At 35.0% G+C, this 23,223-nt stretch overlaps 1 protein-coding gene across 1 annotated transcript; it reads right to left on the bottom strand.

Moving 5' to 3' along the window:
• Nucleotides 1-3,137: 3,137 nt before the first annotated feature.
• Nucleotides 3,138-22,734, bottom strand: LOC121321079. Its single transcript, XM_041259986.1, has 5 exons — nucleotides 22,712-22,734; nucleotides 17,393-17,493; nucleotides 16,670-16,887; nucleotides 15,142-15,281; nucleotides 3,138-5,404 (listed from the first exon to the last, which is right to left on the bottom strand). The coding sequence occupies exons 1-5, from the start codon at nucleotides 22,732-22,734 to the stop codon at nucleotides 5,221-5,223; spliced, it is 666 nt and encodes a 221-aa protein (XP_041115920.1). The 3' UTR covers nucleotides 3,138-5,220.
• Nucleotides 22,735-23,223: the final 489 nt, after the last annotated feature.

Below are 23,223 nucleotides of genomic sequence, written 5' to 3'. Positions count from 1 at the left end.
GCTATGTTGAGTTTTATAACTATAGATTCAATACCTAGTGTTACATTGACAAACAAAACCCATTTAGATTATCCCAGGGTACCTAAGGTAACACCATTTCTAAAAAAAAAAGTTTTCTATTCCTCCAAAAGCAGAAATTAATAATAATAAAACACTCACATTTTTCAATTTTCATTTGTTTTTATATATTTTGTCATCTTAGAAAAAACAACTCATAAAGGATATTTATCTCTTGGATGCAGGTACACATTTGAGCATTTTTATTTGCTTATTATATTTCATTATTGACTTTGAGGTTGGGCTCAGGTGCTTTGCACCTCCTTAATGTCAAGAAAGAAAATCATGATCAATATTGATACTAGTCCTATAGCATATCTGGTGGTGGAATATTGCTGACGCAGAAAAGCATGGGTACTCTGCTCTGATATGCCTGTTAATATTTTGTCACTGTTTTACCCTTTCTTTCCATAGTACCAACCACAAGTTTTGTTTGTGCAATTGATTCCAATATGCAGGGGTGAATGCTGTCAACACCAGATGAATAGAATTGAGTTGTGGCTACAATGCACACTCTAACAATGCAGGAAACACATTTCCATCACAACCTTTCGGGAGAGGGAGTCATTTTCAGGAAGAAACAGTTCAATTAATTTATATTCTGAATAGTTTCTTGCTAGTTTTAAACCACAAATGCTTTACTCTCTAAAATTGGCCTTTATCTTAACACAATTTCTTAAAATGAATTTAAATTAATTTCAAATAGTTTGCAACCGTTGTCAGCCTTTGCATTTACGAAGAGCTTTCTAGACAATACAGTCTTTCACATCTCCAACTTTGAGGATAACACCCAAGTGACTGTTGTTTCTAGCTATGTATTAAATTACAGAAATAAATGCACACATTTTTTTTTTTTTTTTTTATGCCAGGAGTGAAATGATTTAACCAAAAGAGGCACATTCACATTCAATGCAAAGATAATTCACAAACCCATTAATTTTGATGGTTATTAATCTTTTTTATTTTGTTTTATTCTTGCTGTTTGGGCAATTCTCCTACTTGCTGTACTCAATTTTTCTTTAATGTCAGCTTCTTTCCAGCATTTCAATGGAACTTGTTTTGTGGTACATCTCGATCATTGCTGATTGTTGGTATTCAGTATTTCTTTGATACAGTTCTGTAGCCATTGTCTTTGTTGCAGTTTGCTGTGCATGCTTGTCTCAAACGTGAGTGCTTTTGCTTTTTAATAAAGATTGTTTGTCAAACTACCAAAAATTGATTGCAAGGTACTATGAAGAGCATGTCATGAAACATAATATAAAAGCAACTGAACCCACTAAAAATGGGCTCAAACACCACAAAAAGTAAGTCACCATATCGCAGTGGTTCTCAATCGGTGGTTCATGGAGAACTGTTGGTGCCCTGACTCCCTGCAGGTGGCTCATGGAAAGGTTACATAAATACGGAAAGGAAGCATCAGCACAGTTTATAGATCCCATTACAAACCTTAAAAACCCGAAAATGCATACAATGAGAACATCTCCAAGAAAAAGGTCTAAGCTCTCCATCACATATACAGTACAGTACAACACAGTAGCTTTACAAGCAGGATAACGCATGACAAAGCCGTATGATAACACAGTGTAACAATTTTTTTTTTTTTTTTTTTTTTTTTTTTTTTTTTTTGTTCCTGGGTAGTAAGTGTTATTTCCTAATTGCTTATGCCTCAAAAGTATAGAAAATGGCTATTATTCCCCACAAACTTTGCTTTTGTGACCAGGACAGTGATATTTCAAAATATCACTATTTCCAATGGGAGAACGGGCAAATGTATGTCTTTTCGTTCACATAAAGTCAGAAAAAAACAACATATGAATCCAATTTAACATGTATTTATACTAAAGTAATACAAAAATGACTACAAAAGAGTTAGAAGTGAGTAGTTTTTCGAGATTTACATTTATACTGTATTTACAGGAACAAAAATTGTGTTACATAGTGTAATGCAACACAACACACAAGCCCTGGAGTGTTATTCCACTTTTTTTAAAATAAAAAAAAATCCCACTTATTATATATCATTCAGCTTTAGAGACAATATAGTCATTCAAACAAGGTTCTATTTGTTGTAAACATTAAAATGGAGGTTTTCAACGCTTCCACTTATTGTAATTAATTGTAATGAACGAAGCCTCTGTGCTGGTGTCAATCTCTCTGTAAACAGTGCTGACATGACCTGCAATGCTAGCCTTGTTAGTGATCAAGCATTTAAAAATCCCAATCATGTATTTTTGTTGATAATGAAAAGATACAGAAAAGGAGGCAAAGACAAAGTTCAGTATCCACACATTAATATCGCTGACTTGGAGAAGCTAATACGAAAATACATTATTGGCATTTTTAAATGCTTGATCACTAACAGGCTATAATTGCGGTTTATGTCAGCACTGTTTACAGAGCGATTGAGACCAACATGGAGTCTAACATAACAAAATTAAAACAGTGCTCTTAGTATAGAATTAACAGATCGTTTACATTTTCAAGCTAAACTGTTTTTAAGTGGATTACCATTTCCTTATGTTTCATCAAATAAAAAAAAAAAACACCAGCTGCTCTCTTGATTTTTAATTATTTATTTATTTTATAATAAAATTTCAACAGAGGTTTTGCTTCTTGTAATTCTAGTCACTTCAATATGTCTACTGTCATGCCTCAGGAAATATCAAATGTGACAAAAGGAATGTCACTCATTTTTGTTGATGTAAACTAGAACCGTTCTTTAAAACTCGTTTTAAAATAATGTTTTTACAGAAACAGGCCCATCCATCACATTACAACAAAGAAAGGTACGTCTACATTCTTAGTATTATAGTGATTTTTTGTATGTGCTTATTTTTCAGTCAGCTCTACTGTTTATTTTGTGGTCCACCAAAATCCGAACAAAAAAGTGTGAGATCCAATGCCCTATAGAATTTTAAAAAATGTTGCTTCATAAAGTTGAATGAAACCTGCTGAATAATGTCACATTAACATATTGAATTACATAACGCTTTGTAGTTTTCCATATATTTAAAAAAAAAAAATAATATATATATATATATATATATATATATATATATATATATATATAATTTTTATTTCTTTTTAATTCTAGGTGATGCAAAACTTTTGCCCATAGCTGTGCATGCCATGATTATCTGTTTGGCCTTTAAATACCAAAATTTTGCTTCTCAGGTTAAACATACATTTAAATATAAATGTTTTACTTGCTAAACAAGGCCAAAGTGGTGATACACAGAAGAAAAGATATTACTTATTACTTAAGAAAAATAGTTCACAATGCATATTCAGAATTGATCCCTTTCAGTGCCATTGGCAAGATTTTCTGCACCTGGGTTTAACTGTTAAATAAACATTGCTGACACTTTGGAACTAGTCCTCAGAGTTCCCTTGTAAGATAGCAGGACTTTTTTTTTTTTTTTTGTCTGTCCAATGATCTTATCTATTTTTTTCACCACCGCAGCTTCGCACAACAGCTTAGGTGAACCAAAGGCTGTGGGAGTTGTCCCACAACCAAGCCAAGAACAACATTAATGCTTGGGTGTGCAAACTCCCCAGGTGTTTTTTTTTTGACAGCTGAAATTGAATTAATGCATAAAAATAAATTTTAAAAAAGCAGTTTAAAGAATTAAAGCAATTACGGTCTTATGCCGTGAGAAGATCCTGCTTGATGAGAGTTGGATTGATGCCTCAAAGTGTACCTGAAGCATGGGTTCTCAGTGCACCCACACAATGGACATGTATTACATACTTAACAACAACCATTGTGACTTAAGATAATTGTCGCAGTTAACAAAAGTAGTTTAGTTTAATTAGACAACCTTAAAATAAACATGACTGCCTGTTCAAATAACATGACTTATACAAAGATATTTAAGTTGTTTCATAGGCTTCCATGGAGCTTTCCCAACAGCCCATGGATATCCTCAAAACACTTGAACAATTAGTGCTGCACAAAAAACCCTTGTAGAACAGTGTCAGTAAAAAAGCTACCGTCTACCATCCCGGTTTAGTTTTAAAAGGATAAGCCAACGAATCCGGTCTAATAACCTAGTAACACTGTATTGTTTCCACTCTGATTTGGATCTGTTGTTGGAAAATGCAGTAGAGACTAATATTGCAAACACTGAAATGTATATTTTGAATTCTGTAAATACATTTTAATGAAAGCTGTAGCCAATATATATGTAAATAAATGTGATATGTGTCTGTACAGCTCACTTCATTAGCCATTATCTAATTATACCAAAATATAAACACAAGCTGAAAGATGAAATATACATATTTAGGGGGGGGGATAAAAAATAAAATACTGGTATCAACACCTCAAACATGCTCAGGGGTACAAATGTGGCACCATGTCGCTAGATTCTAGTGCCAGGGAACCTCATATTACATTCTGGCGTAAGTAGACAGGTTAATTTTTTTTCTCAGCAGCCATTGATGCTGATAGTTTCTCAGTCTGTATTTCATAAATAGGTTTATTTGTACCTTTTATTGTTGCGGTGGACTACTTGTAATTGCTGTTCTGTCTTGACAGCAGTGAGCTGTGGTTATACATTTTTAGAAAGGGAAATGGTGAGGCAATTTGAAACTTTCCAGCATGGTGATGCAGTCGTTATCGTCATGAGATGGGAGGTCAGTGTGGTTCAGTTTTTGCATACCATGTGAAATATTTCTGGGGGTGCTCCTGTGCATGACCCACCCACACTCGTCCACAAAGCACTACAAATGAATTGAAGAGTGTGGGGGGGGGGGGGTATGGTAAATAATATTTAATGGCAAACCATAATAAACCATGACAAATGCTGTCAAATATTCACTAGCTTGGCACCCCTCAATGGCAGGCAGTGTGTTTTGATAGCCAGTCTTGATGGAAAAGCATTGCTGTACCTCAAGAAATGTTGCACTCTTGCTGTGGTTTGTCACTGCACTGTAAACTCCTAGCATGAAGTCTCAGTATCTCATTTCTTGCCTTGCAGTGGAATATAAACAGATAAATTACTCGCACCTATCAGTCTGTGAACCAATTCCACTAGACATAATACAAAGCTGAAGGGGGGGGGGGTGGAACAAAACACAGCTCTCAACTTCATCTTTATTTTTATTAATTGTCACAATTTATTTCATTGTGAATAAAGAGGGACATATGACCCTGTAAACTCATTTCCTCTTGGAGAAGGATTTCCCCTTGTGGTCAGGAGGGTCCAGTCCAGAACATTCTTCTTGTGTCTTCTGGGGTAGCTTCTTTAGTATGGTGGGTCGGATCACATCAACATCTCTTTCTAAATGGTCCAACATACTAGGAATGATGGTAGGAGAAGCGCTGAAGTCAACCAAAAAGTATCTGAAAGGAGATATGAAGAAAAAGCTTTTTTATTTATTTATTTATTTAATTTTTTGTGGGGGGGGGGGGGCTCTCTTTATTTCATAATCAAAAAGACCAATTTTAATGCCTTTCATATATCTTTCTTTTTAATACATGTGAAATTAACAAGCAGACCACTTATTCAATGTGTTATTCTTTCCTTTAAAATGACAAGTCTTGTTGCTTCTCAACCATAATCTAAAACCTAGCAGACAGGTTTCCTTTTAGCAGCAGCTTATAACCAACATGCCAGATAAAACAAATGCACTGTGCAAAGATGTCAGATACTATGCATACAGCTATGGCCAAAAGTTTTGCTTCACCTGATAGAATTAACTAATGTTGCTTCATAAAATTCAAAAGAAACCTGCTGAATAATGTTATGCTAACATTATGAATAACAAACCGCTTTGTAGTTTTCCCCACATACTTAAATGAAAAACTGACAAATTGAAAAGTGTGACATGTCAAAATCTAACATGAATATAAAACATCTAAATTATGTTTAGAGCTTTTTTTTCTTTTCTTATCCTCATTCCTAAAATTCCAGGCGAATGAAAACTTTTGGCTGTATCTGTAGATTCTGTCTCGTCTGCCTCCCAGAAACAAGTGTCAAATTAAAAAAGGCAAGGAGACGCATAGTCTGTACAACAACTGTGACCCAATGAAGTAAAGAATGTGACTGGTTTTATCTTTAACCTTAATTATATACATCACAAAAGGATATTGGATGAAATTAGATTTCACTTTCATGTCACATAAATTTTCCATCTAAAAAAACAGGTCACAACAGAAAGCAACAGGATAGAAACCTCAAAAATTGTAGGGTTAACTCAACCTGGTTGCAACAGTAAAGTGTACACTGTTGCTTCACACATAGTATATGCAGTATACATAAATGTATAGCAATCTGTAAAAATCGGCATATACATACATTTTCAAGATCATTTGAAACACAACATTCGTGTTTCTCTTTTCAGATGTGGTTGCAATGTGTTTTTTTTCTGCTGTGGGTTGTTTACAGTGTGTTAGACTGGCAGGAGAAGGGGGGGAGAGAGAGAGAGAGAGAGAGAGAGAGAGAGAGAGAAAGAGAGAGGGCAGCATGGAATTTTCCACTTGCGCATTAAATTTTCACCAGGCATGAGCTGTTGTCTGGGAGAAAAAGTTTGTGCAATAACCTGCAGAACTGTGTCACCAGTAATTTGCCGAAGCCAGTTGGCTTCTCCTGCCCATCCCTTCTTTGTAACTTACTAAAAAAAAATAAAATAAAAGATCATCCTTTCAAATGCATGACATAAACCTCCAATACACCAGTATTTTAAAACAGAGGCCTAACTAGTTACAACTGAAGATGGCAAAATTATTTCAGGCCATCAGCTGACATCTTTTGTAAAATACAGGGATCTTTAGGAGGGTTATAACTTTCAAAAGAGTGAGGGATAAAAATTAATCAATGTTAATACCATGATGCAGGTTGTGAACTATACATTAAATAAACATAGCATCTTATATACAGACTATCAGCTCAAAGGTGTATTGCTCCAATATGTTTTCTTTGTGGTAGATAATGTCTGGGTTTTAGAATTAATTATAATTAAAGAAGATTGTTACCTTTTGTATAACATTGAAGATAACCAACTATACAATAGATATTGTAACAACAAAAGGCTACAGCCTTCTTGAAAAGGTGTTTTTGCTTCCTGTTCAAGATTGCAGTGATCCATTAAAATGTCCAAGGACCACTCCGATTACTGGGGCGGATATGTGACACAGTGGTGGATTTCTGATGCAACATGGCCATCCGTCAGTGTGGTGTCCATGTTGTATCCAAAATCCCTATGCGAATACAAGCAGTAAACAAACACATCCACATTTTCCTTACTTTTGTCTTTCCCAGGAGTTAAACTTGCACAAATTTTGTCTGACAGGCAAGAATTCTAGTTTGCAAAAACAAAACAAAACAAAACAAAAAAAAAAAACACCTGTAACTTTTCCATGAATCAAATGACAAAAGTATACTGGAATGATATATATATATTTTAGGAAGTGATGTCTAGGGGTCCAATTTTATTTATTTTTTACACACCAAAAACCTGCGCTTTTAACAAGTGTCATTGCTTCTGTTCATCAGACTAGCCCGCAATTGGTACTATTCAAAACCAAAGATTATTCAAACCAACACCAGCAATAAAACACGAAACCTACTGGCGGATGACAAATATGTCGAAGCTTCTGCAAATCAAGGTCAGCACATTAGGTATATAATGCTATACCTCTTCCTCATTACAAGACCTTTTATTGGCCATTTTTACTGGAAAAGTTGGTAAGCACAGCAAACAATGATCCAAGCAGAAAGAAAGAATATATAGCACACAACAGGATAAAACAGGAGATTAATATACAGCACTGTGACAAAGTGCCCGCCCCTGTGTATATTATCTGTTATGTGTTGCGTGTGGTGTGTTTAAATGTTGGTGTATAGACATTGGTACACGGGATATAAACGGGTCTGTGTAACACGAATGTTTAAAAATGTATATGTGTATTTAGGCACGAGGATTGCACAGCACTTCACGTGCAAGTAAAATGTAGTAATATGTGAGCACGGGGAATTGCACTTTATTAATTCACGTGCTGGGAATCAAGTGAATAATTAATTGGTAATTGAATCCCAGCACAACAGTATATATAGACGCACGTTGTCACATACTCATGGTTGGGTGTTCAGTGAGTAGAGAACGGTATTGGAGACAGAGGAAATAATAAGTATAATAATAATAATAATAATAATAATAATAATAATAACAATAACATAAAGTATCTGCTCACCGCATTTTTGTTTAGTACTAGTCCGTTTTTGTTTGTCTTTTTATTTTGGCATAGTGTGCCGTGTCCTGTTGTTTTCTGTTTGTTTAAACCCCTTTTATTTACAATAAACCGGCACAAGCAAGCGCCATCATTTCATTTCACATCATCGTCTTTGTATATTTCATTCCTTCCTGGTTCTGACGCCGCCCACTTGGCCGTCTCTGTGACAAGCACACAGCAGGATATTACAAAATGTAATATTAGGCAAATGTAGATAATGATACAAAGTGTCCCTTTAAAGTCAACCATTACAAAAATGTATGTCTAAATACTTTATGGTCATTGTTTTTACCACGTTTATAAAAAAAAGTTCTGCTGTCCCTGTGCTTTATCCATGGTCATAGTATGCATTTGAAACGTTTTGCAATCTGCTTTAGCACACCTCTCTGGGCTTCGCAGTGCTTGCCTATGTTTTATTACACTAAACTTTTATAAAGGTACTCTGAAAAATAAAATGAATAAGGGCATTTTGTCATCATTATACAGGGTGATCCAAAAGTCACTGGGCAAATACTATAAACACATGTATTAATGGATCGCACAGAAGTTAGATATTGGCCATCGAAGGTGAGCATTTACCCACAAGGTGCGCCTGTGTAATGATCATGCTGTTTAATCAGCTTCTTGATATGCCACACCTGTCAGGTGGATGGATTATCTTGGCAAAGGAGAAATGCTCACTAACAGGGATGTAAACACATTTGTGCACAAAATTTGAGAGAAATAAGCTTTTTGTGCTTACAGAAAATTTCTGGGATCTTATATTTCAGCTCATGAAACATGGGACCAACACTTGTTGCGTTTATATTTTTGTTCAGTGTACAATGGCTTCACATGAGATAAGCCCCCCTGGTAAAAACAAAACAAAAATATGAATAAGCTTCTTGGGCAACAACATATTCTCACAATCTTAAGTACTGTTAGAAAAACTATGTAAACTATGCAGGACTGATTTTAACGTTGGGACATGGGAACAGGCATGATGTTTGTGGTAAGCACGAGAGATCATAAAAACACCAAAAAGCCAGTGACGCTCAGAAATCCAGAGCTTCAATAACGTTTTTCATTGCCAAAGGAAAAATGGAAAAATACAGAGACCTTTACATGTTGAGACTAGTTCAGCAAATCTGTAGACATGTTTCCAGATTCACACATTGCAAAGCATGTTGCAGGAAATCTAAAAAAAAGTCACACAAATAGTGAAAGATAAGCTTTTCTATTACAATTTCAGCATCAACATTGCTGCCGAATCAGCCACCTACAACGACAGTACAATAAGAACCACAGGGGCCAAGAGACAAAAAATCTGATTATGAAGCATGTCATGGTTGTTTCTGTTTGATATTTTTCTTTTTAAAAGCAATTGGAAGGCGCACCATATCACAGTCTATCATGCTACCAAGTAATAAAGTGGAATAGTTGTATGACTTTGCCTGATGGAAGTGTTCACTTCAATTCAGGCCACTAAGATTTCAGATAACAAAAAGCCCCCTTATTTTGAAAACTCAATGTTGACAGACATGCAACACAGAATAAGATTATCTGACGATTCTACGCAACTCGGCCACAGTAACAACCAAGAGCTTGTTGCGAAATGTGTAAAAGGGTGATCATTATATTCTATATTCTGACAGTTATTGTAGGAGTTTGTGCTTCTTTAGAGCCGAGCAGCTCTTTACATAAAGCTACAGCCTCCAGAAGAATAATCTGTTTACTAAAGTCAACAAGCATGTTTATTTTGCTGTTGTTTGTTTCTAAAAAGTGATAACTGTTTATTGTATATTGAGGAGTCATAATTAGTGTATAGTTTAAATCGCGCTCTTAAGGAATTCTAGGAATGTTTTTTACAAGGCTTTTTTGTTTTATATAATTCAGCCTACTCGTTACTGTTGCTGTGTCTTCCCACATACTGCTTGTAAATGACATGTTAACTCTTCCTGTACTCTACATATTTACAGTGAATAACCAATTCATGTGTTCTCCCAGTTTCTAGGCTATTTAGTGTGGGTTTAACTTGTAAAGCAAATAAGGGATAAAAAAAAAAAATTGTAACAGTTTAAAGGAACAATAAGTCCTCTTTTTATACAGCATGTTATACAAAACTAAATCAAACAAATCCTGATGTTAAGATAAGTTTGATAAATACATTGGCATTTAAATATAGCACTCTCCAGTTTTCATATTCCTGCTGACACTAGCCTTTGCCTTGTTTTGTTTAAAATCTGACAAATTTCTAATGTAAACATAAAAGGTAAATTTAGAAAAAAAAAAAAGAAACCACACCAAAACAACCCCACTGTCCAAAAGAGAAAAAAAAACAAGTTTGAAAAACTATATTAACATTGTGGCCTATCCACATGAAATCATTCAATCTCTCGCTCTTTTTTTTTTGTTTATAATTTGTTATTTATGAATTGTGGCCTAGCTTCTGATAGCAAAAGCAGCAGTCCCTTCCAGTGTGCTGCAGCTGCAGAGATGAATTTCACTTTTTGCTGTCATATTTTAATCAAAACTTTGCATGACTTTGCATAGCCACTTAGATTTGCATTATCTTCAGTGAATACAACTATATCGTCATTTTTCCCCCCAAACAGTACATTAGAGATAGCCAACCCTTTCCTTTAACGGAACTTTCAACAGAGACAGCTCTGGTTGATAATTTTATTTTCCGTCTCCATACTTGAATATGTAGAATATCTCTTTCATACATGCAAGTGGATTTATTATTGACTGACTTACTGCCCGCATTGCAGCCAAGATATGTTGAATATCTTTCATACATGTATAGGTCTAATCAATCTACATGCTAGGAACATAAATACTGTTTAATATAAAATCAGTTTAAACTATTTGATCTATTGGTTAACCGTTTAACCATAGTTCCACCATCACACTAAATATCCTTTAAATAAATACCCTTTAAATACTTTCCTCATATATTTAGTCTTTGTCATGCATTGACATTTGTTTACCAAACAAAGAGGCAGTTTAGAGCACCAGTTCTCTTTAATTGTATCACATTGACGTCTCTATCAGACACATATTCTTAGTAATTTTTAGAAGCAACAACACAGATTATGTACTTAACAGCAAGTTAATATATAAAAGACACGTTTTTCATTTCATGGAATATCTGATTAAAAATATGATCGATTATTATCGTTACATGCCTAATATATATCTGTACTTTGTAAATTTAAATCACTAGTTCTCAGCATATTTTCATTAGTTACGGTATTCTATGTAAGGCATACAAATAACACCATAAGGTATTACTATTTTATTAAGTTCATATTTCACATAACGAATGATAACCTACCACCTTTTATGTGTCGATCTAGGCTTGCACATATTGTAATTCCTTTTTAGAAGTAATATCAATACTGTGACTATACAGGAGGAAATCCAAGGGAGAATTTATTTGTATTAATAAACAAAAATGATTTGATCTCCAAAAGAGGAGATTTGTGGTACAGCGATTTTTTTATTTTTTTTTTAAATTATGGCTACTCACATCTTTGAATTAAAGCAACAAAACACTCTACTGTATACAAAACAATGTTGCAGTTCCAGTCATTCAAGTTAAAACAGGTTTTTGACTCATCTGCAAACTTTGTGAAGCAAAAATCTTTTCCACATGCTGCTCGCTTTATATACAGATGAATATGACTTAAATTAAGAGCTCACAGGTAGCTACCCACAACCCCCTTTCAAAGATCACTTAACAGAAGCTGAGGACAGAAGATTGGTTACTACAAATATAGCAAGTGTGAAGAATTGTTTTATTTTCAGTGAAACTGGGTTGTCTGCCAAGCATTTTACCAAAGTTATTATAGAGGGAGAAAAAGGATCAAGGACAACAGTTGGCAAACGCTTTTTGTCACCTGTGCAACCAGCCACATCTCTTCATAATGATCACCATAGCAACCACTTCCCAGTGAATTTCCATTAACACAAAGTAGTATGTTGATGTTATTTTTCCCTGAAAGCAAGTTTATAAACTGTAGTAGAACTTCACCTTCTAAACAAGTACAACTAAATTCTGGATTTATTTTTATTGCTATAACTATTACTTAATGTGTAAACGTAAGGACACAGTAGCACTTCTATTTCTGTAGTGGTGGTATAATGCAAGTTGGATTTGGCAATTTTTACTTTCTTTTCAGCAGCTAATTTATTTATCACTTCCAGCCAAATAGAGACAACTTAAAAAGGAAGGTATTCAATACTTTTGCTTTTCATATATTGAGGACTGCCTGTTAACATCTCTATTTTATTTCTATGAAATGCATTTAAGTGTAATTGTATTTTGCTTGACATTATATACACTTAAAATAGCATATATATATATATATATATATATATATATATATATATATATATATATATATATATATATAAACCTGTATTACTTCAATTTGGAGCCACTCTCGTATTAAAGACACCCTCGTATTGACGCCACAGTCATATATCAGCTTTATAATAGAGGCCGCTCTCGAATAAACGCCGCTATCAATAAAGAAATATTAAGGTATATTTTTCTCCCCCTACTAAAAAACACACACAGTAAACAAATAAACGCGCAACACTGACTATGTACATGTAACGCCCCGGAAGAGACGGGATCCTCAATCTACTAATGTACACACACATAGTAAGCACATTTCATTTTATGGAAGTACAGTTCTGAAAGAAAATGCAAGATAAACCATTACTCAAGTTCTTTTAGATGTTTTTTTGTTTTGTTTTGTTTTTAGTTCAATTGTAATTCCTGTACTCAATCCCATACAAATAAAAACAATGTGTTTACTATCTATGAGAAGATTTAGTTTCGGTTTCTCTTGCAGAGAAATTACAAACAAGCAAGTTACAGTGAGAAAAAAAAACAAAACACTAAATTGGATATATTGTAGTTTTTGCAGAAATCAAACTGATATTTTGAGGTAATTTTTGATGCAGAAAAACATCTACATCCCACTCTTGGATTTAACTGCCACACCAACACTGCCCCGCCCCTTAACAACCAATACACACTCACAGTACTCCCCTGACCTTCCAACTCCCACCTAATAGGCTCTCAGTAACTGTCACCAATAAATGTACTGTAGTCAAAGTAGGTTAGCCACACACGCTGCTACATACAGGTAGACTACCATATTACAGAAAATAAGCAACCGCAATACGTCTAAAATGTCAGAAATCATGCAATAAAATATTGCAGAGTTTGAAATTCATAGTATTATTAAGAAGAGCCACAGTCATTTTGATCAATTTAAAATAAATGCAGTGGCTCCAAATTGAAGTAATACGATGTGTGTGTGTGTGTGTGTGTGTGTGTGTGTGTGTGTGTGTGTGTGTGTGTGTGTGTGTGTGTGTGTGTGTGTGTGTGTGTGTGTGTGTATATATATATATATATATATATATATATATATATATATATATATATATATATATATATATATATATATATATATATATATATGTGTGTGTTAAATGTCCTTTAATATTGGAGACTGGATGCAATTAAGGCGTTAGTCTGGTGTTTTCAGTCACTTAACACTGGTGATATCACCAGTTGCTTAGCAACACTGAGTATGTGCTGCAGTTTGCAAGTCTGGGTTCTCTAGAAGGCCTCTTAATGCTCAAGATGTGATAGCCCCAGATAAAGAGTTTATACCAAGACCAAATAAAACAAAAAACATCTGGCCTATATTTGCTTTAGATCAAATCTTTTAATTGCCTAATATACCATTTAATGAGACAATGCAATGGAGGTGCATCTTCACTATAATTATAATTCTGTGCGAAAACCACTTCACACTGTTATCATTCAGTGACAAGAAAAAAAAAACAATTCTATGGCCGCCATATTGGGTCAGAGATCAATCTCAAGATCTGCATTTTTAAATTACTTTTTTACATAACCCTGCAAACATGAATTAACTACTTTAAAATGGTCTCTGGGAGAAGATACATTTTTCTAGAACATCAACGATTAGATAAGCTTAAAATGGGTAGCAACCACGATGCCATTATCTCAATGTGTTCTGCAAATAAAGTTACAAGACTACAACTGGGCTAGAATATTTGGACAGAGGAGTATCGAACACTGAAAAAAAGAAGTTGCCATCTCAAGAAGTCTGAGAGATATGAGCTGTTAAAAAGGAGGATCGGCAGCTGATTTACAAAAAACAAACATTAGAATCCCTCTTACAGGATGTGTCATTTGTATTTTGTCATGCTATGAAATTTAGCCTAAAAGACACCTTTGCTTTTTCTATTGATGCTCGACTGATGCAGAATGTGCCCTTTCATTTGCTTCATTAATGTTATTCGATACAAAAGAACTTCAAATGAGCCGGTTGGTAACAATCCCTGAAAAGTAGATTAAATACATTTTTTGGAACAAGCAAGCCAATAATCATTTGGAAAGCATCTTTGGTTGTGCATAGATTACTGGTAGCTGTAAAATAATTGTCTTATTTTAAAATGCAACACACTGACAAGACAACAACTAAGGTGACCTTACCTAATCAAGCCTTCATAGGTAGGGATGTTATACAAGGAAGTTATAACAAACTACCTTTATTTTTTTTTCTTTACTGATAAAACAACATATAATGTAATCATATGGTAAAACATCAGGAAGACACTTTATGTGTATATGTAACTTCAGGAACTTTACATTAATGGCTCCTCCAATCCAGGATTTTACTCATACCAGGTCAAGTAGGTTCAATTAAATTCTCAAATGCTTGCAGGGTTGGACCAAGATCCACGCCTGGAAGAATAGCTCTCTCATGTGTCAATGGCTGATTCTACTCATACTACAGCATGGGACCACCTACCCTCCTCTTGTGTGCCTGAGATTGTGTTTGGAGATCTTGTACGGAAGGGTCTTCTCACCCAAGTTCTCCAGGTTCCTTACAACAGCCCCTTTCCCCATCAGAGTCTCCACTGTGCGGCGCAATGCAGCTGCTGTCTCCAGCTGGAAGAACAGTGAGAAGGTGAGATTTTATTTGACATGAGAAAGTCTGTTTAGAAAGCACTTGGTAGCAGGGAAAGTGTGGTCAAGGGAAAACCCACATTTGGCATAATTAACAAAATCCCACAGCAGCAGCAGCAGCTGCGGAGTCAAAACAAAGTACAAATGTGGACCCTTCACCACACTGGAGCTGAAATGATGGCACACACCACTGGCATTTGATACATTGGCTGCCAGAAAGATGCACACAGGATTACTGTTTTAACAGTTGTCAACAATACCAAACATATTTGACTAATACCAATAAATAAATATGATCACATTTGTACATAAATTGAATGCTAATACATTTATAAATGATCCAATTAAAATTGGTTTGCATGTAACAGGTAAAATTCTATCATTAAAACAGAAGTAGTTTAACTAGAAGCATACAATCAGCTGTAGCCTTACTTAAAGTACAGCACTGCGTTGCACATGTCTAATAAGGCTAAAGTAATTCACTATTAACAGACCATCAAGAAGCGGGCTACTGTACATTGATACAGCAGACCCTTGAATGTTATGCCATTTACTGTACTTGGATTTTTCATTTTTTTCTACCTCAGAGCATATAGTGGTGCTGTAGCTTTCACTGTTGCTATCTACTGACCACACAACTCCAGAAATGTTCATGATCAGTGTTCCTTTAGATTTACTGGGTCCAAGTCATTTTTTTTTTTTTTTTTTTTTTTTTTTTTACAGTGCGTTTGTGTGTGTATTTAATGGTTCAAGTCAGGCTTGATTGCCAGATGAGAAGTGCTTAGGGATATAAACACTTATTTGTAATGGTCCACTAAAATCTTCCCCAAGCGGTGCCAAACCCTGGTTTACCATTGACAATTAACTAATGTATGTACTTGTATAACCTTCACGCCTTCCAAAATGATGCAGTGTTTTGTCCATTGACAGAAACAAAACTCTGTACATATTTATTATTAAAAGGCTTATAAAACAAACAAAAAAAAAAGTACTTTTCTATATACACTGTTTACATCTTTTGGGTTCCCTGGGTTAAATGAGAAAGCATTGAAAATTTGCTATGGAACAATGTTTTCTACAAAAGTGTAGCAGCACAGGGGTTGAATGACTGATTGTGCCACATCAGGTTTTGTAATAATTAAACATTTGCTCCTTACCAAAGTTTGGGTTTTGGCATCTCTTGGTACTTAGTCCTTACTCTCCTGTACCCTGCTTGGATCTTCAGACAGATTATCAAGTAAATCTTACCCCTTTTAGCCGAAACCCATCACAACAACAAAAAAAAAAAAGGAACACATTTGTGCTACTACATACTAGCCAGGTAGAATCTATCAAGACATTCCACATTTAAGCTTTAGAATACGTGTTACCACAGATGTGACCAATTGTATCACTGTAACAGTTGAACTTGAAGACTGGAGTGCACAGGGTTCAAAGAATAAGCCACTGGAAGCTATAGCCTTCCAGGAATAGGTCAAAACTTGGTTAGTATGAACTTTTGAGTTCCTTTCTTCACCACATGCGCCAGTGCCCCAGGTTTGCTTGCAGTCCCTCCACAGGTACCAACTATCAGGCCCACTTAGGATTGCTGCCGAAGGAAGCATACGCTCAGACACAAGCCTTCTTTTTACTCCTCCCTGACCAGCCCGAAGGCAATAAGCATGAAAGCTCATGTTTGAAAAGGTAATCTTACTGTATACACCAAATAAAAACAATTCTCGATAGTCATATTATTAGAGGTGCATATTGCAAAGAGCAAACCAAGTGTTGGCAAATGATTATACACAAGTCACAAGGCAGGCACACTGGTGATATCAAATGGTTTATTAGATATTTCAGTTGATGGTGGCATTAGATTTCTAAGAACATATGAACCCCCTCAATGTAAACAGTGCTATCTTTATATACACAGTATAACAAGACAAACAATAACTCATGATGATATTTTGACGATCTTTAGCATTTTATGATTTAGAAGCACAAAATACATTGCATCGTAGTTTTTGTTTCCATACATTTAAAAAAGCTGCTATCAGGGTTGGTGGCACTACTATACAGCTCAAGTGTAATACTATTATAAAAGAAAATCTTACCACTATTTAATGAATGGTGTATGACACTTGAAAGCTGGTATCCAGTTGAGAGAAATATCTGACTTAATGATAGGTTGTAATCTTCAGAAATACTCTCAGCTCTGAATTTTCAAGCACTACCAACGTTAGCCTCAGGAACATACTTATCCCAACCAGCCATGAATGAATCTGCTTCATGCAGGATATCTACAGTTGAAGCATGCAAAGTGAATGTAAATCAAATAAAACACCTATATGTGTAAATAGTAAACACTGCACCTTCTTCAGGTTGTTCCAGCAGGATCAGTTTCTACGGAATTCAATGTGAACAGTATTTCATCTTATCGTTCATATCCGTGAAATAAACCTAAATTTATAAGTAGGGTTAGTCCTTCCTCGGCAGCTGACAAAGTGCTCAGTGAAGTTATCCAATTCAATTCGAAGCAGCTTTCTCATTATTATTGATTGGTATCGAAAAATGCGCACATTGAAAATAACAGGATCCTATGATGTCGTGTACGGCGTTACTCACCCATTCCAAACTTTGCATGTCATTTGTATCAAATTAACTTTATACTGGGATTGTTTATATCCAAAAATCGCTCATAGGGATCTCAAAGCAACCCACAAACGCATATGAGAGAGTTTCAACGAGGCTGACGGACCACCCTATAGCGTATCCTTAGGAGTGCAGAAAATATAAACCGTGGTCACAGCGCTGCATTGGTGCAGAACCATAGAACTGTATAAATACAATGTAGGCTATGTAAGAACCACTGACAGATGTGCACAATGATGACATTTCTCATTTTTATATGGCACAAATGCAGCTCCTCAAAAAAAAAAAAAAAAAAAATTGGAAGAATATATTTTTCCCCCCATAATGAATTATAAAGTATAACTTCTGTGCAAACTCCAATGCCAAACATGTATCCCGCTCAGCTCCCCAACTCCATATACAATTGGCTCGCTCTGCGCCATTCACACCCTGACAGTGACAGACTCAAACCGATCTGGAATTCACTAAGAAATACTGGTGTATATTGCTTCTTCATGACATCGGTATGTCAAAAAAGAATAACTTTTTTTTTTTTACTGGGTAATCAAAAACAGTTTAAATAACACATGTGAACGCACCATAACTTTAAAGATGAGCTAAAAGGGCTCTCAACAATGATGGCACTAGAAGACAACCCCAGTTTGAAATACAGCCAAACCCAACTGAGATTTTTCCTTGGCAACTGCAACAAGGTAGAATAAATATTAAACATGTTTTGACACCCCACCCCCAAGGTACATTTTGACATGTCTTACAAATAAGGCAAATAACATGAAAGTGACAGATGGCAAATACTGACATGGAAATACTGTGGGAAAAACAGCCACTTGATTTTCTGGTTTTAGAAATCTCTCCTCTAGTCAAACAACACAAATACAACAGAGCTCCAACTGGTAAAGGACAGTTATGCTGCAATATATTGATTTAAATACATGGTGAGCAGATTTCTAACCAATGGATGTACACAAAGGCAACTACATGCTTAAAATAAAAAAAATGACTACAAACCTTAAATTTAAATAAACAAATGTAAACATGTCAAGCTTCATGTAAAAATCCCACGATTACTCATAAGGGTCAGGTGAACAAACTTAGCACTAACAGTGTTCCTGATAGGGATAAACATCATTGTCATCAGCCTCGCTGATTCTCTGCTTCAGTCACACTACTACAGTCGCCAGACCCTTCCCTTATTAGAATAATTTCAAAGTAGCAAATACTCTGTCAATTTAACAGACATTTGCCAAGTCTGAAATGAAGACCAAATCCAGTGTACAGCTGGCCAAGGTAATTATGACAGGGATGTGCTACACCTACCTGGATCCGCAGTTAATAATGGCTTGACTTGGAAAACTGAAAAGGAGGCAGCTACAGTACATTGGCAGATTTTATTTTAGTAGATAAGTGCAAACCTCACAGGCTTTTCTCTATTGTGAATTCTACCAGGTCAAGACAGATATACATTCTTTTTAGCTTACTCGACTTCGTCCTTCCAGCGGTTATTTTTTGCCACACAACAAGTTTTTTCAAATGCAGGCTGAGGGTTTGGTGCGCTACACCAGGGGTTCCCAAACTGTGGTCCAGGTGGGCCACGGGAGCAATGACATTATATGTATTTTTTTGTATTAATAGTGAAAAGCAGGCGCCGGAGGCAGCTGTAAATGTTGAAAAATAAATTGTGGAATGGCAGTACTGGAGGACTGTCAATCAAAGCAGAAATTCACAAATCCATACGAACAGACTGCCTACCTGTAGACAGGATGTACAGCGAGAGTTCTCACAATAGGGCATTATTAAGGTCATGTGATCGCTCCAAAAAGTGTGTTCAGTACTGTATTAATAAAATTACAATATGTCGAATCCGCTACCAAAGAATAAGTTTTGCAAAGTATAAAAAAAAAAAAAAAAAAAAGCAGCTCAGGAGTTTCAATGAATTTGTACCATGGGCTCAGTTTTGAGGTGCTGGAATGGGTTTTTTTGTTTTGTAGAAACGTTTTCATAATAACTTCTGTACTTGATAACATTAATTTTAAAATTCAGTTGATGCCTTTGAAATGCTTTATTTTTTGACTAATTAGCTATTAACATTTAAAATATTGAGTACTTTGATATGTTTCAGTATTAACTAAATCAAGTTGTTAAATCAAACTGATAAATCTTGTTGCATACTGGTAACCTATGTATTAAAATGTCTGGATATACTGCTATTTTATTGACCACTGGCTCGTTCACTCACAGTCGACTTAAAATAACGTTACAATATGTTTTGTTGGATAATAATAACAATAATAAAACCATTGTTTGGCAGATTCAAATTTCACTGTAGATGGATTTATTTTCAGAAGTTTTCTTTTGGTTAAGTGGCGCAACGCTGCACTAAGCAAATCTTTTGTTTTGTTTCGTTTGTGGGGGGGGGGGGGTTACGTTGCAAGCCAACTGAATGTGATTTTGTAAATTGTATTTGTAGGGGCAAAAAAGTAGCTCATGCAAGGCTCTCGTTTCCTTCTGCATTGTGCGCATTAGTTTTTTTTGTGCATGACAGTTCAGCTTGCGAGGTAATGGCTGGGCTTTTAGCTAGTGTTCAGAAATTAGGATTTAAGAGTTATGTTTTTGTGTACTTTGTACTGTCTTTACTCAAGTGATTTCTGTTCAGGTATTTATGAATGGGAATACTAAGAGACAAGCACTTATTTATTGTTTGATAACCAACAAAAACATTTCTAAAATTTCAATTATATAAAAAGGTACCTAATGTAAGGGTTGATAAAAACGTCTGTTTAGTTTTTGCAATTTACTTTACTAAAATTAAAGTGATTAATATATAGATAGATAGATAGATAGATAGATAGATAGATAGATAGATAGATATTCTCACTATGATTTCCATTTTTCCAAATTATTTATTCAAATGAATAAAGGACAGTTTAGATTAGGTTTATTTATAAATGTCACAGGTTTAAACATATAAAATGTTTTTTTATTTGACATTTTTCCCCGCAGCAAGTGCTAGTGGGCCACAGTGCCCAGTGCAGCTGAACAGGTGGGTCTCTGCTGAAAAAATAAATAAATAAAAGTGTGGGAACCCCTGCTCTACACACCAATCAATTTTAGTAGCTATACGTTGTCAGCAATTCAGATAACTAGCAGTTCCAAGCAGGTATTTTTCATAGAAAGTAAATGGAGCAGAAAGATAAATAAAGTAATTAATCAAGGGAAAGCTTTTTCTACACCGCAAAATGAGTAATTTTCGATGTCTGTTTTTCCCACTTTTATTTAGATTCTCAAAGCTTTGCATGTGCTGTATGGTGGGTAGAAGAGAGAAGTACATTTTATAAGAAGTACATACATTTTATATATATATATATATATATATATATATATATATATATATATATATATATATATATATATATATATATATATATATATATATATATATATATATATATATATATTACACACACACACACACACACACAGACTAAAGATCATGAATGACTGAGAATTAGAACCTACTCCTAAGTTTTCCTACAGGACCTACTTTGAAGTTTATTTACCATTATTATCATCTTGTTTAAATTTTAAAAAAGCATGATCCTGGCTGCCGGGATCAACGGAAAGTGAGACAGTGTAATTAGCATATGATACTACTATAGTATACTAGGTGCTTATATTTAAAAACTAAGTCTGACATTGCGATTGCGTTCAGGACGATGCCACCCACTTCCAGGTACTTTCTACCCCGCCCCCCATTTCCACCAGGATTACCTCAAAATAAATGTTATGGTTCCAGCAACTGTGTGGAAAAAAACAGGTAGAGTAGGTAGGGGCAAAACATTTTCTGAAAACCAGGGTTGGCGAGTCCATGTTTTGTTTTTATAAGGGCATTGATTTAAAACATCAACATACAAGGACAGAATGAAACAGGATAACAAAAAAAAAAAAAGTGATTTACCTTTTTTGAGTGTTACAAAAAAGAGCTTTTATGCATTGGCTCTTAATAAAAACACATGTTTTTCTTTTGTGGGAATGATAATTAGCCCCCACAAAAACATTACCTAAAATCTACAAAGAGAAATGTATTTTCAGCAAAGAACTTCTCCAGTTCTGCTGCAATAAAATGTGTTCATGAGTACTAAAAAATAAGGATAAAATCAGTTAGTTAATTAAGCAATAACCCACAACAGGGTGCGTAGTAAGACATAGGCCTATCTTGCACACATCCTGAAGTGCAGGAAAATATGTATTACCGCTCATCCTGAAGTGGGTTATAAAAAAAAACAACACCACAATAACAACAACATCATAGAAGTTTCACGTAATGCATCCTACCGCCAGTACAAATTGGTTCCTATACTTCTGTCTTCAGAAGCTACAAATTTGCTGAAAAAATAAATGGTTGCCAAATAAATTTTTCCTTTTTTTGGCAAGATATTCAAAAGGTTTTTATACTTTTAAAGTGCAATTTGAAAAACAAAAAATATAACTGCTCAAAGGGGAACTGTGCTCATAATAACAAGGCTCTACATGCTCTGTATACACAACAAATGCCTCTCACTGTGCCACTTTTGTTAAAAAGTCAAGCATTTGGCCAGAACATCAATATTTTTTATCAGCTTTGAAAAACAAAAAATATAACTGCTCAAAGGGGAACTGTGCTCATAATAACAAGGCTCTACATGCTCTGTATACACAACAAATGCCTCTCACTGTGCCACTTTTGTTAAAAAGTCAAGCATTTGGCCAGAACATCAATATTTTTTATCAGCTTTTTGGGTCACCTGGAAATGCAGGCCTCCGCCATATTGGAAAATTTCTGGTGCTGCTGGTACGTCATACCACAGTGAACGCCAGCTGGGTGAATTACGTCAGAATGCAAAGTCTTCGGGTGCAAAAATAACAAAAGGAAAAACAATAACAAAAAGTATTTGTGTCCCTAAGACCAAAACCAACAAAGGGTGGCCATAACAAAACAACGGCTACAAAATATAGGAATGGGACATCCTCTCAATAGAATACTATGTGTGACTATAGAGAGTCAACGACAGGACGCACACAAAGCGCGATGGAAGAGAGCTCCAACACATTCAATGTTAACTTGTTTTAATGGTTTTTATATGATATACTGCTCAAGGAGAGGCTTAAAATGCATCAAAAGCTTAAGTTAAATGTTTTCTATTGAAAGGGTTATGCATTCATTTGCATTACAGTTCATCTTTAAGTAATGTTGAAATTTGAAATAGCGGTTTCCCCTATTACAATATAAATCACATGCAACACTTCTTTTTCACCA

Source organism: Polyodon spathula, chromosome 9 (genome assembly GCF_017654505.1).
Source record: "Polyodon spathula isolate WHYD16114869_AA chromosome 9, ASM1765450v1, whole genome shotgun sequence".
Lineage (NCBI taxonomy): Eukaryota > Metazoa > Chordata > Actinopteri > Acipenseriformes > Polyodontidae > Polyodon > Polyodon spathula.
This window is presented reverse-complemented; position numbering and strand designations above follow the sequence as displayed.